The sequence below is a fragment of the Macaca thibetana genome, chromosome 8 (genome assembly GCF_024542745.1).
Source record: "Macaca thibetana thibetana isolate TM-01 chromosome 8, ASM2454274v1, whole genome shotgun sequence".
NCBI lineage: Eukaryota > Metazoa > Chordata > Mammalia > Primates > Cercopithecidae > Macaca > Macaca thibetana.
Genome location: NC_065585.1, coordinates 58398744 through 58416597, shown reverse-complemented (window position 1 = coordinate 58416597; position 17854 = coordinate 58398744). Strand labels below are relative to the sequence as shown.

The 17854-nt window shown below is 39.8% G+C and overlaps 1 protein-coding gene across 2 annotated transcripts in view; it reads right to left on the bottom strand.

Moving 5' to 3' along the window:
* Window positions 1-17854, bottom strand: part of CNGB3 (cyclic nucleotide gated channel subunit beta 3) — a 158658-nt gene that overhangs the window by 33833 nt on the left and 106971 nt on the right. For both annotated transcript variants that reach the window (XM_050801220.1, XM_050801221.1), the window contains one exon: window positions 15744-15841. In XM_050801220.1, coding sequence (XP_050657177.1) covers window positions 15744-15841 — 98 coding nt within the window. The remainder of the gene's footprint in view (window positions 1-15743; window positions 15842-17854) is intronic.

Sequence of the window (17854 nt, the reverse complement as noted above, 5' to 3'; positions counted from 1 at the left end):
GAACAGAACAGAGTCCTCAGAAATAATACCACACATCTACAGCCATCTGATCTTTGACAAACCTGAGAGAAACAAGAAATGGGGAAAGGATTCCCTATTTAATAAATGGTGCTGGGAAAATTGGCTAGCCATAAATAGAAAGCTGAAACTGGATCCTTTCCTTACTCCTTATACGAAAATTAATTCAAGATGGATTAGAGACTTAAATGTTAGATCTAATACCATAAAAACCCTAGAGGAAAACCTAGGTAGTACCATTCAGGACATAGGCATGGGCAAAGACTTCATGTCTAAAACACCAAAAGCAACCGCAGCAAAAGCCAAAATTGACAAATGGGATCTCATTAAACTAAAGAGCTTCTGCACTGCAAAAGAAACTACCATCAGAGTGAACAGGCAACCTACAGAATGGGAGAAAATTTTTGCAATCTACTCATCTGACAAAGGGCTAATATCCAGAACCTACAAAGAACTCAAACAAATTTACAAGAAAAAAACAAACAACCCCATCAAAAAGTGGGCAAAGGATATGAACAGACATTTCTCAAAAGAAGACATTCATACAGCCAACAGACACATGAAAAAATGCTCATCATCACTGGCCATCAGAGAAATGCAAATCAAAACCACAATGAGATACCATCTCACACCAGTTAGAATGGCAATCATTAAAAAGTCAGGAAGCAACAGGTGCTGGAGAGGATGTGGAGAAATAGGAACACTTTTACACTGTTGGTGGGATTGTAAACTAGTTCAACCATTATGGAAGATATATCTTCTTAATACAGTCTAACAAATACTGATGAGAAGCTGTTTTGAGCAAGGCTTTGTATGACAACCTTGGAGGAATTAAAGATGAAAGAAAATGCTGGGCGCGGTGGCTCAAGCCTGTAATCCCAGCACTTTGGGAGGCCCAGGCGGGCGGATCACAAGGTCAGGAGATCGAGACCATCCTGGCTAACACGGTGAAACCCCGTCTCTACTAAAAAAAAATACAAAAAACTAGCCGGGCGAGGTGGCGGGCGCCTGTGGTCCCAGCTACTCCGGAGGCTGAGGCAGGAGAATGGCGTAAACCCGGGAGGCGGAGCTTGCAGTGAGCTGAGATCCGGCCACTGCCCTCCAGCCTGGGCGACAGAGCCAGACTCAGTCTCAAAAAAAAAAAAAAAAAAAAAAAAAAAAAAAAAAGATGAAAGAAAATAACTCTAGTTGGGGTGATCTTGTAAGTAAGCAGAAAAGCTGTAATTGATGGTAGAAGATAATCATGTCATAAAACATTCCACAAATATACATAAAACTTGTAAGATAAAGAGAGTTAATTTTGCTTGGGAGTGGGATGGGAGAGAGGGGAGGCACCAGAAAAGTTCTAATTTGGGTAATAAAATTTGAATCATTTGAGGATGAGGATGATTTGCATTTGTAAAGATGCACAAAGGCCCTTTTAGGCAGAGGGAAATTTACCTTTTCTTTGCTTGTTATGTATTTGCTTTGCACAAAGTGTACACATTTTATTTATATTTGTTTTAGTCCTAGTATGTCTGATAGGTTAGCATATTTGCTAAAGCAAATTACAAACATAACTTTTTTTTTTCTCTCTAAAAGGCATGGTTCTTTTGTTTTCAGTAAAAATTAAATAAATGGCCCAAGTGCTTAATTCCTTTAAATGCTGTCATCATTTTGGAATAATTTCACTTCAGATACTGGTATTCTGATTCATTTAAAACTCACTTAGAAAAAAGACAAACAGACTTTGGATTGATTTTTGAATCTTCTCCACTAAAGAAAGTTTGTGTCTTTGATATGGTAAAGAAAATCCACGTGAAATATGCTTGGAAGTTCTTGAACATGTACGTGTCTGGAATATTTCTGCAATGAAGGTAACTCTCAGTCACTCATATCCGTGGAGATTTACATTGTAAATGATCAGAAATAGAAGATCTCAAAAGATCCACTTATATTTGTTTTCATATAAATAATCTGAATTTTTGGCACTAATTTTTAAGGTTTTAATTATAATTTGTAAATCAAAAATGACATTTGTATTCCTTGAACAATTTCTATCAGAATGTATTTGATGAAAATTCCCAACTATATTAAGTTGTATTCATGGGAAATATTAATGATTTTAAATGCTGTTTTCCTGTGGCAGTAATTCTGATTTTACATAAGTATATCTATAATATATATAAATTATGTATGTATGTATTATGTACATATAATATATAATGTAAAATATATATTATAAATATATATAATTTAAATATAATCATATATAATACATATATTTTAGATGTATAAAATTATATATATAATCAGAATTACTGCCACAGTAATCAGAATATAAGTATATATACACAGATATATATATTCTTATAATTTTATGTTGCCTTGGCACCAATTTTGAATATAAGTTTAACTTTCTCATACTGGAAGCGGGATCAGTCACTCTTGATACAGTTTCCAGTTCTCTGCCTCTTTCCAGTTCCTCAATATGGTTGATCCAGACACCTGCTTTATACCACTGCCTCCTGGTGACCACCGTTCTATGGTACAGCTGGATGCAACTGACTAGAATTGCCCCACTGACTTTCAGAGCCCACATGGATGAGCAGATATTCCACAGTGACTACCTGTCAGTCACAGCAAGACCTCATGGAACTCATGTCTGCTGTAAACCAACCTGTCAGAACTTCCCCTGGGAAACCTCCCTGGGTAACACCCTGGATCCCAAAAAGGCTTTGGCCCATTCTCTCTCTCCCCACTGGTTGAGCACGAGTGTTCCCCCTTCCCATTGGCCCTGTGAGGCGTGCTGCCCTCTTCTCTCTGAGATCTGTAATTAATAAAAATGCTTCTATTATTTCATGGGTTTTGTTGTGCTGCTTCCCCTGTGTCTCGCCTGACTGACATATCCAAACCTAACTTTTTTTCCAGTACAGGGTTTTCCTAGGGAGTGGCTATCTTATAGGAATAAACTGGACACGGATCAGATAAAAGCCACAAGAGCATCAGTCAATATAAATAAATTCCCTGTGAGAGAAATGTCTGTTCATGGTCGACCACCTAGGCATGAGGTCGTCGACTGGGATCAAGAAGTATCCCATGAAAGGCACACTGTGAACAGCCACCACCCATCCTCTGGAGCCCCGTGAGGGCAAGGCTGGAGTGTATGGCCAGTCTCCCAAGACAGACCCCAACTCCAAGACTAAATGAAAGGAAATATAACAGTGTGGCAGCACAGTCGGCCTCCGTATCCATGGACTCCACCTCCACGGATTCAAACAACTGTGGATGGAGAATATTCAGGGGAAAAAAAAAAAAAACCAAAATAGCAGTACCACAGTAAAAAAATACAAACAAGAAATATGGTTTAATTATTATTTACATAGCATTTACATTGTATTTGGTACTATAAGTAATCTACAGATGAGTTAAAGTATACAGGAGGATGTGGGTAGGTTATTTGCAAATACTATGCCACAGATTTTGGTTTCCTTGGGGGTCCTGGAACCAATCCCCTGTGGATACCACGGGATAGACTGTATTGTTTTCAATACTGAAAAAATTGGAAACAACATACTGTCAACCTATGGGCAGATAAAATATTGAATATTTGTAGATTGCAATATCGTAAAATGGTTAAAATAAATCACAGATCGGCTGGGTGTGGTGGCTTACACCTGTAATCCCAGATTTTGGAGGCTGAGGAGGGCGGATTGCTTGAGCTCAGGAGTTTGAGACCAGCTTGGCCAACATGGCGAAACCCCATCTCTACTAAAAATACAAAAATCAGTTGGGCGTGGTGACACATGCCTGTAATCCCAGCTGCTTGAGAGGCTCAGGTGGGAAGATCGCTAGAACCTGGGAGGCGGGGTTGCAGTGAACCGAGATTGCACCACTGCTCTCCAGCCTGGGTGACAGAGTAAGACCTTGTCTTAAAAAAATCAATAAATTAATTGGAAAAATAAAGATAAAAATAAAATAAACTATATCTATTTAAATATATGATTAAATTCAACCAATAGTGTAGTCTGAATACAGAATATATTCCGTATGATTCCAACTACAAAAATCTAAACACACTACTGCCAGTTTACGTTCATATAACTATAAAGTAAAACGATAAAGATGAGGAGTGGAGGGACATCCTCAGATGAGGGTCTTCGTGGCCACCTCTAGGGAGGAAGAAAGGAGAATGGGTCTGGGGAGAAGAACTGATGAAACTTCAACTCTCATTTTTTTTTTTTTTTTTTTTTTTTTTTTGAGGCGGAGTCTCGCTCTGTTGCCCAGGCTGGAGTGCAGTGGCTGGATCTCAGCTCACTGCAAGCTTCGCCTCCTGGGTTCACGCCATTCTCCTGCCTCAGCCTCCCGAGTAGCTGGGACTACAGGCGCCCGCCACCTTGCCCGGCTAGTTTTTTGTATTTTTAGTAGAGACGGGGTTTCACCGGGTTAGCCAGGATGGTCTTGATCTCCTGACCTCGTGATCCACCCGTCTCGGCCTCCCAAAGTGCTGGGATTACAGGCTTGAGCCACCGCACCCAGCCTATTAATTTTAAATTTTAATAAAATGTCTCTCTTTGCAGAGAAATGTGTTCAGGCTTCTTTCCCCTTTTATTCTTTAGGTGGGCTCAGGGGCAGATAGCACCAGTGAAGGAAATCGGATCAATGGGAAGTGTGAGACCAACCTAGGAGATAAGCCCGAACATAGATAAACAGTGAGCACTTTTCTCGGCAGGAACACACACAAGCATCTACATCCATAGCTTTCAGCTGACGGCTTGGATTTCCTCAGACAAAAACATTTGAACCAATCTAAATATGACTTTTTATTAACATACTCGGATAGCACATGGATCAAGTCATGCAAACTGAATCTAGCAGCTGTATATAGTAAAAACTTAGAATTTAAGTTCCACCAATTAAGTGATTCTGTCCCTCAATGATTACTTTATGAAAAGACGCCACTAGCTTTGGGGCAGCTTTTGTTTAGGACTAAATCCTTCTTATTTGGATTTAGGCCTAGTGAAATAAAGTTTGCATTGTGATGTCATTATATTTTATAATGTGTTTGAGAACTATTATTATTCTCTTTCTCCAGAAAATGATTATTTTCTTGAGATATACATTGCTTCATTATTGTGGGATTTAAAAAGAATTACATCCTGGGGCAACTTTTTCTCTCGGTAACCCAGCTCCATTTTGTTTAGTTAGGGAATTTTCTGATGTATGAAAAGACAGGATTGCTTTGTAAATGTCTCTTTTTTCTATAAAGTGAGAGTACCTGAGAAAGTATCAACATTAGCATTATACTAGTGTATAACATTTGTATTATGTTTTACTGTCATATCTTTACCTGTTTAATTCTTCCAGCCTCCCACTGATGCCTGGCATTAATGAATAGATGGTCATCACTCCTGGTTTTTAGATAAAAACTGGAATCCCAGGAAGCCTGTTGACTTTCTCTAAGGTCACACGTACGATAGGTATTGGAGGAGGAGTATCACCAGAGTGTGTGTTTTTATCTACACTTGGAGCAACTTGAGATCAAAGTGTTTGTATTATTCACTCTTGTATTCTCAGTGTCTCACCAGGGTTTAGGGCATGTTGGATGCTAAATAAAAATGGCTGACATATAGAATGAAGCTGTTAGAAATTATTCCATTTTGGGCAATGAGAAATTCAGTGCTGTACAGCTGTGTTACAGATTTGAATGAGGATATTGGAGATTTGAATGGAGTTGGGAGCAATGTTACTTTGATTCACAACAGAGCCATAGGTTAGATGGTGTTTCTCGTACCCAGGAAATTCCACTTTTAATAATGGCAAGCTCTGAATCCAAGTGTAAGGTTGGTAAAATTTTTCCTTGGAATGTGTACTCTCTTAGTCCTATAGAATTTCTCAATTTCTAGGCTCATTTCTGCTTTCTTTGAAACAGAACTTAAGATATCATCACTATTTTATAACTCACTGTGAATTTAAGTCACTCTCAAGTATAAGCAATGGTCTTCAGGGCTTTTTCCATCTCAGCCTGTTTATTACAAAGGGACATGCTTTGTTCTATCTTAAACCCCTTTCTCATTAAACAAGTAAATTATAGGTGATATGACTAGGGCAGGGAATTCTGAATTCAGTTCTTCATGCCATTGACTATGTGAGGCAGGATACTGATTGGTAGCTGTTGGGACCAGCAAAGTCAAATGTGATAAAAAATTTGCAAAGTGCTGTGATGTCATAATTTATTAATATTACTTAGACCTAAACTTACAGTCAATATTTGCAACACTAGTAAAAATCATCTCCGTCAAACTTTCCCTGAAAATTGGCAATAGTTTTAATTTTCTAGGAGTTTGGGTCAAAGTGGGTAGTCATGAGTTAGACAGAATCCTGAAGATGAATCTAATCCAGCAGTCCCCAATCTTTTTGGCGCCAGGGACCAGTTTTGTGGAAGGCAATTTTTTTTCACCGATGGGCAGTTGGGGGGATGGTTTCAGGATGATTCAAGCACATTACACTTATTGTGCATTTTCTTTCTATTATTATTACTTTGTAATATGTAACAAAATAATTATACAACTCACCATAATGTAGAATCAGTGGGAGCCCTGAGCTTGTTTACTTGCAACTAGACAGTCCCATCTGGGGGTGATGGGAGACAGTGACAGATCATCAGGCATAAGATTCTCATAAGGCACATGCAACCTAGATCCCTCGCATGCTCAGTTCACAATAGGGCTCCACTCCTATGAGAATCGAATGCCACTGCTGATCTGACAGGAGGCAGAGCTTGGGTGATAATACCAGCAATGAGCAGTGGTTGTAAATACAGATGAAGCTGCTCTCACTCACCCACCACTCACCTTCTTCTTTGCTGCCTGGTTCCCAACAGGCCACCGACTGGCACTTGTCTGTGACCCTGGGGTGGGTACGCCTGATCTAGTCAATTTTTCTATGATCAGGCAGGGCCACAGGAAGAATCTGATTTTACCTGTGTAGAAACTCCCACACAGTTGCATCAGTTTTATTTCTCCATTTAATAATGACTATGTAATTTACTATGTACCAGGTCCTGATATAAGTGCCTCATGTATTTTGAGTCCCTTACAGCCAAGTATATTATCTCATTTATTTAGTGTCTTCCCTCCTATCGAAGGGCTCCAGAGGGCAGAAACAACATGGTTGCAGTAGCTGGGCAGCAGCCCTCCATGTCTGGCTCAGTGCTTTAGACAGAGCAACTGCTGAGGATGTATAGTTGAATGGAGTTCATTTAGATTATAAACTCACTATTCAAAACATTTTTAAAAAATCTAGCGACAATACTTTATTGCTGATACCATTAGGGTAAAAATAAAGTTGGTAGAAACGAAACACAAATCTCACTGTAGTCTCCCTCTCACGTTCTGATTTCAGGCCCTGTGGAGTATATATGTGATGACATATCAGATAAGTAGGATGCCACTGCTGGGGATCTGCATGTGAGTGTTAGAAAGCATGCTGCCATTCCGGTTCTATTCCTGGCTCAGTCTGTCACTCACACACAAAACACTTCCTTCTCATCCTTTCTTCCTTGGAAGTCACAGCCTTTGCAGGTTCTCTTTGCCACATAATCGCAAACAATGAGTCAAAGATCCCAGTGAGGTGTCCTGTTGGGATGGGTTCTGCATAATTACCAGAGCAGCAAATAGACACATTGTGTCTTCCTTGTCAGACTGAAGGTACCTACGTTCCAATTTTGGTATCTCTGGGTCCCTGCTTTCCTACTGACTGCGGGCTGTTTCTAAAGTATGCGCTTCTAATACCAGCCACTAGGTGGCGCAACAGAACTTACATTAAAGTTTCTCCCATTTCTGGTAACGTAGTGGTAAAGGCAAAATGTGATTTCCCTAGCATTTAATTTGATAAAATATATTTAAAAATCGAGATCGAAATAATAAATCATCAGAAATGAGGGGAAATTGCCCAATCTCATAGAAATGAATCACTCCTTATTAGCTTAATACTTATGCTTGGGCCTGGAATAACGTGAAATCTGCAAGGAAGAGGAACCATTTTTGTGAAAAATTAAAATATATATATAATTTGACTATTCATCCCTAAGCTATTTCAAATCTCCGATCACCCATGTTGAAGCAGCAAATCTTACTAATTAACCACAATTTATTGAAGCAAAGTTTTAGTGAAAATCTGTGACTCTAATTCCACCTGCTTTGATTAAGAGGAGAAAAATCCTGCATGAGATTCAGAGGCTTTTCTTAGCAGGAAAGTAGAAAAGTGTGTGTGACTGTAGATATCTATCTGATGTGCCAAGTCTTAGTCTGTGAATATCGCCAAAGGATTGCCTTGGTCTTGATCTTTTTTTTTTTTTTTTTTTTTTTGAGAGGGTCTCGCTCTGTTGCTCAGCCTGGAGTATAGAGGCACAGTCATGGCTCACTGCAGCCTCAACCTCCTGGGCTCAGGCGATCCTCTTGCCTTGGCCTCCTGAGTAGTAGGGACTACAGGCACCTGGCTAAATTTTCTATTGTTTGTAAAGATGAGGTCTCACTATGTTGCCAGGCTGGTCTTGAACTCCTGGGCTCAGGCAATCCTCTTGCCTTGACCTCCCAAAGTGCTGGGATAACAGCCATGAGCTACTGCACTGGAGCAGCTTGACTTTTGACTCTAGTGAAACTTTTCCAGTTCCTCCCCACCTTATCAGTTATCCAGATAGGGCTGGCAGAGAACTGAAGGAAAGAATGATAGAGTGGTGTAAAGAAAGCCGTGCTCAAACTGTCCCAATGCTTAGAGCTCAATGACCTCAGTCAGGTAAGTTGTTTGCTCTTTGTAAAATGGGATAGTAACAAAGCTTTCATTGGCAGTGTATTAGTTTGTTAGGGCTGCCATAACCCAGTTATACAGGGTGTGTGCTTTAAACAACAGAAATTATTTTCTCACAGTTCTGGAGGCTAAACGCTTAAGATCAAGGCATCAGCAGGTCTGGTTTCTTCTGTGGCCTCTCTGCTTGGCTTGCAGATGGCCACCTTCTCACTGTGTCCTTACATGGCTTTTCCTCTGTGCACTTGCACCTGTGGTGTCTCTGTGTGTCCAAATTTCCTCTTCTTATAAGGACACCAAATTGAATTAGGACCCATCCTCCTAGCCTCATTTTAACTTCAGTGAACAGGTTAATCCTTTTCCATGCTTAGGAGTTTTCACCCAGGTGCTTCTAGTTTCTCACTCCATAGGCTCCTCCGCATCCCACACCTGGGCCATTCTCTCCTTTGTGCAGTCAGCTTCCTGGGTGCGTAGTGGCTTTCAGTGAAGATAGGAGACTGGTTCAGAAGCAGTGCAAGGATCAGTCAGGTATAAATTATGAAATGTAGGGTGGAGGATCACTATTCATCCTATTTCCTTCATAAGAAAATAAATTTGTGTAAACTGCTAGGACCATCTCTATGAAAATAAATTTAGAAAGATTCCATACCTACGTATTTTCTACTTCACTTGGCTTTACAAAAGAAAAAAAACCTTTTCATGTAACAGAAATATAAATGTAAATGGGTTCTTTCTGGAAAGAACTGTATCTTTAACAGAAATGTCAGGAAAAAATGAATCTAAGTTATATACAACATTAGCAAGATGTGAAGATTTAACCTTTTTTCTCAATCAGATGTTGCTGATTTGGTGGAGTACCAAAAAGTACATATAGAAAGAAAAAAACTATGAGGCAAAAAACTGATATCTTCCCAAACAGGAGATAATCCCATAAAAGTCATTGGTGTCTAATTTAAAGCATTTGTTTTCCTTTAGAAAAGGGTTAGTTACTGTCACTTATTCTCAAGTTCGTCATTCAGGTATAAAAAGTTTTATAATATTTTAAAACACTGTTAAGATAATTTAGCTTAGTGGCTTTCATACATTTCTGACCATACCCATAATAAGACATATATTTTCATTGTGCCTAGTACACACATAAATATGTATATGTGATTTTAAAAATAAAACATACAAACTTTTATAATATCTACTCTTATGTATGAGGCACTCTGCTATTTTCTTTTTAAAAATTTTTATTTAGGCCGGGCGCGGTGGCTCAAGCCTGTAATCCCAGCACTTTGGGAGGCCGAGACGGGCGGATCACGAGGTCAGGAGATCGGGACCATCCTGGCGAACACAGTGAAACCCCGTCTCTACTAAAAAATACAAAAAAAAAAACTAGCCGGGGGAGATGGCGGGCGCCTGTAGTCCCAGCTACTCGGGAGGCTGAGGCAGGAGAATGGCGTAAACCCCGGAGGCGGAGCTTGCAGTGAGCTGAGATCCGGCCACTGCACTCCAGCCTGGGCGACAGAGCGAGACTCCGTCTCAAAAAAAAAAAAAAAAAAAAAAAAAAAAAAATTTTTATTTAATTTCAATAGTTTTTGGGGGAACAGGTGGTTTTTGATTACATAGATAAGTTCTTTAGTGGTGATTTCTGAGATTTTGGTGCACTGGTCACCCAAGCAGTGTACACTATACCCATTGTGTAGCCTTTTATCCTTCACCCCCCTTCCCACAGTTCCCCCTGAGTCTCCAAAGTCCATTATATTATTCTTATGCCCCTGCATCCTCATAGGTTAGCTCCCACTTATAGATAAGTATATACAATATTTGATTTTCTATTCCTGAGTTACTTCACTTAGAATAATGGTCTCCTTCCAGGCGAGGTGGCTCATGCCTGTAATCCCAGCACTTTGGGAGGCTGAGATGGGCAGATCATGAGGTCAAGAGATTAAGACCATCCTGGCCAACATGGTGAAACCCTGTCTCTACTAAAAATACAAAAATTAGCTGGGCGTGGTGGCACACACCTGTAGTCCCAGCTACTCAGGAGGCTGAGGCAGGAGAATGACTTGAACCCGGGAGGCGGAGGTTGCAGTGAGCTGAGATTGTGCCGCTGCACTCCAGCCTGGGTGACAGAGCGAGACATTGTTTAAAAAACAAAAAACAGTAAAAAAAGGAGTAATGGTCTCCAACTCCATCTAAGTTGCTGCAAATGCCATTATTTTGTTCTTTTTTATGGCTGACTGGTATTCCGTGGTATACGTGTGTGTATATACAAATACATCAATATGCAGTAGAGGTGTCTGCAACTTAGAAATGGAGTTTACAGTTGAGTGTTATTTTGCAGAACAATGTAGAGTAAGTCTCATTCCTTGTTCATATAACAGACTTTAGTATATGAAACTTCCGCTGCCCTTGAATTTATTTATTTTTCTCACAACTGAACATCCTTAGCATCTACTCATTTTCTTTTGGGGCCATTCTTCTTTTTTTTTTTTGAAAATGGAGTAATAATTTACGTAAAATGAAATATACAGATCTTAAGGGACAGTTGGATCAATTTTGATAAATTTATACACTTATGTACCTTCCCTAGCAAGACAAAAAACATTTCCATCACCATACAAAGTTCCCTCATGCTTCTTCCTAATTAATCGCCTCATCTCCATTCACCACCAGAAGCATTAATTAATCTGACTTTCACCATTACAGAATAATTTTATAAGATTACCCTTTTACTATCCTTGGTCCATAGCTCAACCCCTCCTCTTAACCCCTTAGCTGGAATATACTCTAGTTTGTTAAAATCCTTCTTAAAACTGGTTATTTGCGGCCGGGCGCGGTGGCTCAAGCCTGTAATCCCAGCACTTTGGGAGGCCCAGGCGGGCAGATCACGAGGTCAGGAGATCGAGACCATCCTGGCTAACACGGTGAAACCCCGTCTCTACTAAAAAATACAAAAAAAAAACTAGCCGGGTGATGTAGCGGGCACCTGTAGTCCCAGCTACTCGGGAGGCTGAGGCAGGAGAATGGCATAAACCCGGGAGGCAGAGCTTGCAGTGAGCCGAGATCCGGCCACTGCACTCCAGCCTGGGCAACAGAGTAAGACTGTCTCAAAAAACAAAAAAACAAAAAAACAAAAAAACTGGTTATTTGCAATTTGATATGCTAATCCAAATGTAGTTTAAATGATTAAGAAACCGATATTATGTGAAAATGTCCGAGAATCCCACATATGGTTCTACTGACTCATGTGGAGTTGGAGATCAAGTAAAACTTCTATCTAAAAAGAAGTGTTATAAACTATTGCACTTTTGCATTTGTTATATATAGATCTCTCGTTCTCTCTCTCTCTACACACACACACACACACACATACACACACACAGACATATATATATATTTCAGTCAGGGTCTTGCTCTGTTACCCAGGCTGGGTATAGTGGTGCAATCTTGGCCCACTGTGGCCTCGAACTCCTGGGCTCAAGCAATCCTCCTGCCTCAGCCTCCCAAGTAGCTGGGATAAAAGGTGTGTACCAACATGCTCAGCTAAGTTTATTTTTTTAAAAAATGGGGTCTTGCTATGTTGCCCAGGCTAATCTTGAGCTCCTGGGCTCAAGCTATCATCCTGCCTCTACCTCCCAAAGTCCTGGGATTACTGGCATAAGCCATGGTAGCTGGCCTGTAATATTTTCCTTTTGGACCTAAGTTTAGAATTTTACTTTTATGCTTGTTGATGTTAATCTTGTTAGCTTTGCTTGTTGTTTCAAAGTATTCAGTAATTTTATATTTTGTAATTAATATATTTTATTCTATTCCTTCTTCCTTTGTGTCATCTGCCAATTTGAAAATCACATCTTTTATATGATCATCAAAATATTGATGGAAATCTAGCACAGGACATAGCTAGGAAAAGAGTCCTAGAATACTGACCTAACTCTAATAACTTACAAAGTCGTGGGTTAACCTAATGCTGGGGGTGACCATGCCTAACCATTCTACTCTACAGCTTCTGCTTCTTCATCTTGTTCCTAATATTATTGATTATATAATTTTAAGACATATCCTTCTGTTTGGATAACATTTTTTCTTCTGTCCATACTTACATCTTAAGTGATCACATTGAGTCCCTTGGCTTGAAATACACCAATAGGCTGACAGGTCCAAATGTATTGCTCCAGCTTGGACCTCTCCCCCGAACTCAGATTTATAAACCAAAGTGCCTACATGACATTTTCAACTGGAATCTAACAGTCACCTCATCAAACAAACACATCTGTTTTTGTGCTGATATTAAAAGAACACCACAGACTGGGTAATTTATAAATAACAGAAATGTATTTCTCACAGTTCTGAAGACCGAGAAGTCCAAGATTAAGGCATTAGCAGGTTTGGTCTCTGGTGAGGGCTGCTCTTTCTTCCAAGATGATACCTTGTTGCCGCATCCTCCAGATGGGAGGAACATTGTGTCCTTACATAGTGGAAGACCAGGAGGGCAAGAGAGTTCTTCCTTCCCCTTGAGACCTTTTATAATGGTGCTAAACCCATTCATGAGGGTCGAACCCTCAAGACTCAATCACTTCCCAAAAGGCTACACGTCTTCATGTTGTTGCATTAGGGATTGAGTTTCCACATGATTTTTGGGGAGGACACCGTTATCCAAACCATAGAAACATCCGAAAACAAAGAGTTGATTTCCAGCCCATCCAACCTACACTTACTTTAAAGTTTCCTATTTTGCAAATGATATCTTTGTTCTTCTTGTTCCTCAGATCTAAATGCTTGGAGTCATTTTTGGTCCTTTTCTGTTTCTTACCCTCTTCATGTAATCAAACAGGAAAAACTATGGGATTTTTGGGTTTGAATACACCCAATATTTGGCCACTTCTCAAAAACTCCGCTTCAATAACCCTGGGTCTGGTCACTATCATCTCTTCCACAGATGGTTATGATAACTTCCATTTGCTTCCCTGCCTTCCATATTTGCTTCCTAAGGCCTTTTCTCCACACAGCAGGAAAGATCCTGTTCAAACTGGTCTTGAATAGGTCATTTTCCTCTCAAGAGCCTCAGTGTCTTTGCAACTCAGAGTATAATTTAAAGTCTATAGAAGGCCGGGCACAGTGGCTTATGCCTGTAATTCCAGCACTTTGGGAGGCTGAGGGGGGGGCAGACCACTTGAAGTCAGAAGTTCAAGACCAGCCTGGCCAACATCGTGAAACCCCGTCTCTACTAAAAGTACAAAAATTAGTTGGGTGTGGTGGTGCATGCCTGTAATCCCAGCTACTTGGGAGGCTGAAGCAGGAGAATCATTTGAACCCGGGAGGCAGAGGTTGCAGTGGGCTGGGATTGTGTCACTGTACTCCAGCCTGGACAACAGAGTAAGACTCTGTCTCTAACTAAATAAATAAATAAAGTCTATAGATCCTCCAAGGCCCTCCATTAACTGCCGCCTGCCTCAGCCTCCCTTTTTTTTCTCATTCTTCCCTGACTGCTCTTGCTTCCACCACTGCCTTTGCTCCAGCCACTCTGGCTTCCTTGCAGTGTGCTTCCAGCTCAGGGCATCATGTCATCCATCCTCCTGTAATATTCCCTCCTGTCCTCATTCCTTTCTGTCCTCTTCCAATATCTGCATAGCTCACTCCCTTGCTTCTTGCCGTCCTCTGCTTGGGTGCTCAAATGCATTTAATCAGAGAGGCCTTTCCTGGCCAGTGCCACGCTCATCCTCCTTTACCTGTGACATGGCTGGGATCGGTGTCTCCACCAAATCTTTTGTCGAATTGCAATCCCCAATGTTGGACGTGGAGCCTGGTGGGAGGTGATTAAATCACAGGGGCGGATTTCCTATGAATGGTTTAGCACCATCCCCTTTGATACTGTCCTCATGATAGTGAGTGAGTTCTCATAATATCTGGTTGTTTAAAAGTGTGTGACACTGACCCCACCTGCCTTGGTCCTGCTCCTGCTGTATAAGATGCCTGCCCCTGCTTTGCCCTTTGCCGTGAGTAAAAGCTCCCTGAAGCCTCCCCAGAGGCAGATGCCACCATGCTTCCTGTACAGCCTGCAGAACCATGACCAAATAAACATCTTTTCTTTATAATTTACCCAGTCTCAGGTATTTTTTTTAACAGCAATGCGAGAACAACCTATACAACCTGCTTAACTTTGTTCAAGGCGTTATCACCTCCACACATGTTATGTATTTATTTTTCATTCCCTTCTTCTGGAATTTAAGCTCCACTTGAGTAAGTATTTGTTTTCAACTGTTATATTCCCAGGGGCTAAAGTGGTGCCTGAAACATGGTGGGAATTTCATAAATACTTTTTGAATGAATTAATTGAATGGATAAGTCGATGAATGCTATACCCAGAAGGAAATATTAGGTGAGAAAAATTTATATGTGACATAATGCATAAAAAGATTAGTAATACTTAAAACATTCAAAAAGTTAAAAATTTCTTTGTTATACTTTTTTTTCCTGAAACAAAAAGCTTCTAAATTAAAATTTGGCCATTTTAAGAGTCTAAATCCAACGTATTTGTAATAGAAGACATGATTAGGTATGATTCTCCGATTTCAGGCCATTACAGAGCTAAGCTGGAGCCTGATTTGTTGTGCATTGCCAAGGCACATTTATAGATGGGAGGTGATACATGTACTAGCAAAGACATAGAGCCATATAATTTAAATTATATTTAAATTAATGCAAGAAGAGTCTGAAGAACTCTTCTTTTTTGACACCAATTAGAAGAGAAAGAGGCTTTTAAAGAATAAGCCGTCTGCTGAAGAGAGACCTGTAATTTATTTGACTCTTTAATTCCACATACATTCTCTAGGTTATTTTGACTTTGTTAAAACATAAGGCAAAAAACCCCATAAATGCTGTATAAATCAAGAGCTTAGATTCCACAGAGAAATAGATACAGTGTCTTTCTATTAATTGTAAAAAGCACTTGCCTTGAACAAGTCGACTTTGCTGATGATGCTGAAGTTCACATCAATGGCGAGGGCTAACTGGACCGTAGTTGGCAGGGTCTTAAGCAAATCGGACTCATCTTTGTAAAGATAAACACATCAAACCCCGATGCAGAATAATTAATGAAATAAGTTGCCAAGGTACAAGTAGAAAATTTTTAAAAATAAAGGAAACAAAATGCAAACACTTTTTACACATAATTATATGCATCAGATTCTATATTTTCATTACTTCTATTGGACCTCCATACCTATTACAATAACACTATTATGCTTATGCAAGAAAAGAAGTATTTTTAAGTCTGGATGACGTACTGAATGATTCCTGAACATTATGCTTGCTGAAACTTTAGATATGAAACATAATGATCATAGCACAAAGGCTAGTGAACAAGCCAGCATGGGCAAAGGATCTAGTTCTTGTTTTCTGATTCTATTGATTCCAGCCTTAGCATTCAAGGGATGGCAAATAATAATGAGCACCATGTGGCATTGGAGAGCTTACAGAGCTCTGTCACACCCATTATCTTATTTGACCCTTGTGACAACCCCAAGGGTAAGTGTTCTCATTCCTACTTTGCAGAAAGAAGAAAAACAAAAGAACTGAAGCCCCGAGAAACTGTAAGTGACTTGCTCCATTGTGCATAATTAATAGGTGGCTCAGCTGGGATGAAATCTAAAGAAAAAATGTGCTAAGAGAGTAAATTCAAATTATTGTTATTTACTTGCTTATTATCAATGAAGAATGTGAATACATTACAGATTTTTCTACATGTGAATTGAATGATGGGCTTTCAGGCTGATAAAATGTTCCATAAACAAAATTGCCTATTCTTTTTTTTCCCTTTCTTAAAATCTTGTATTTGAAGTTCAGGGGTTCATGTGCAAGTTTGTTATATAGGTAAACTCGTGTCATGGAGATTTGTTGTACAGATTATTTCGTCACCCAGGTATTAAGCTTAGTACCTATTCATTGTTTTTCCTGATCCTTTCCCTCCGCCCACCCTCCACCCTCCAGTAGGCCCAGGGTCTTTCTGTTCCCCTCCAGAAAATTCCCTGTTCTTAACGTTTAGAATGCCAAGAGTTTATGAGAGTTGATTTTTTTTATGTTTTCTTATATTATTTAGAAAAGAGAAGAATTGCTATACTACATTCCTATTTTGATTCAAATATAGATTCTAAACATAAAAATCCGTCACATATAAACAGTTTATTGTTTCCGAGGGCTGCCTCTAGTTGCCTCCTAAGCCAAGGAGTTGAGTCATTATCTACCCTCTCTAAGGGGTGTGAGGGAAGGAGCCTGGCACCACTCCTTTTGTTGCTCTTTCTGCCCACTTCAGATGCCCTCAAGTAGCTGCAGATGTTCTAGAGAGGCATGTTGTTTTGGTCATTCAGGAAGAGATTCTAAACACGAGGCTGGAGTCTCCTAAGAGTGTTAGAAAGGTGAAGAAAAGATCCTACCATAATAACCAGTGGTTTCTGTCTACTCTTAGGAACCTTTGTGATTTGAGAATTTCATTGTAATTTGCACTCTGGAGCATTTTTGGTTTCTTAGTGGCACTAATTCCTATTTTCATATGGTGAGAACAAACTAAAAGTTGAGTTTCATTATTGTCAACTAGCAGTGCATTATCCTGAACTTATTTTATGTCCCTCAGTAACAATTATTTTTAGCTGCAGTAATATAGTGGTATAGTGGTATAGTGGTATAGTGGTAGGCACCATTAATTATTTAGCATCTCGTGGAAGCAACTGTGTGCCCTGAGGCGGGGTGGGAGTGGCCTGAAAGGTTGCTGCTTTCCATTAGCACAGGTGACCCTTGAACAACAACAACACGTGTTTGAACTACACAGGTCCACTTATACAAGGGTTTTCTTCCACCTCTGCTACATCTGAGAGCAAAGTCAACTCCTTTTTCTCCTCCTCCTCAGCCTACTCAACAGTGAAGATGAGGAGGATGAAGACCTTTATGATGATCTACTGTCACTAAATGACTAGTAAGTAGAGTTCTTTTCCTTATAATTTTCTTAATAACATTTTGTTTTCTCTAGTTTATTGTAAGAATATGGTATATAATACAGATAACATACAAA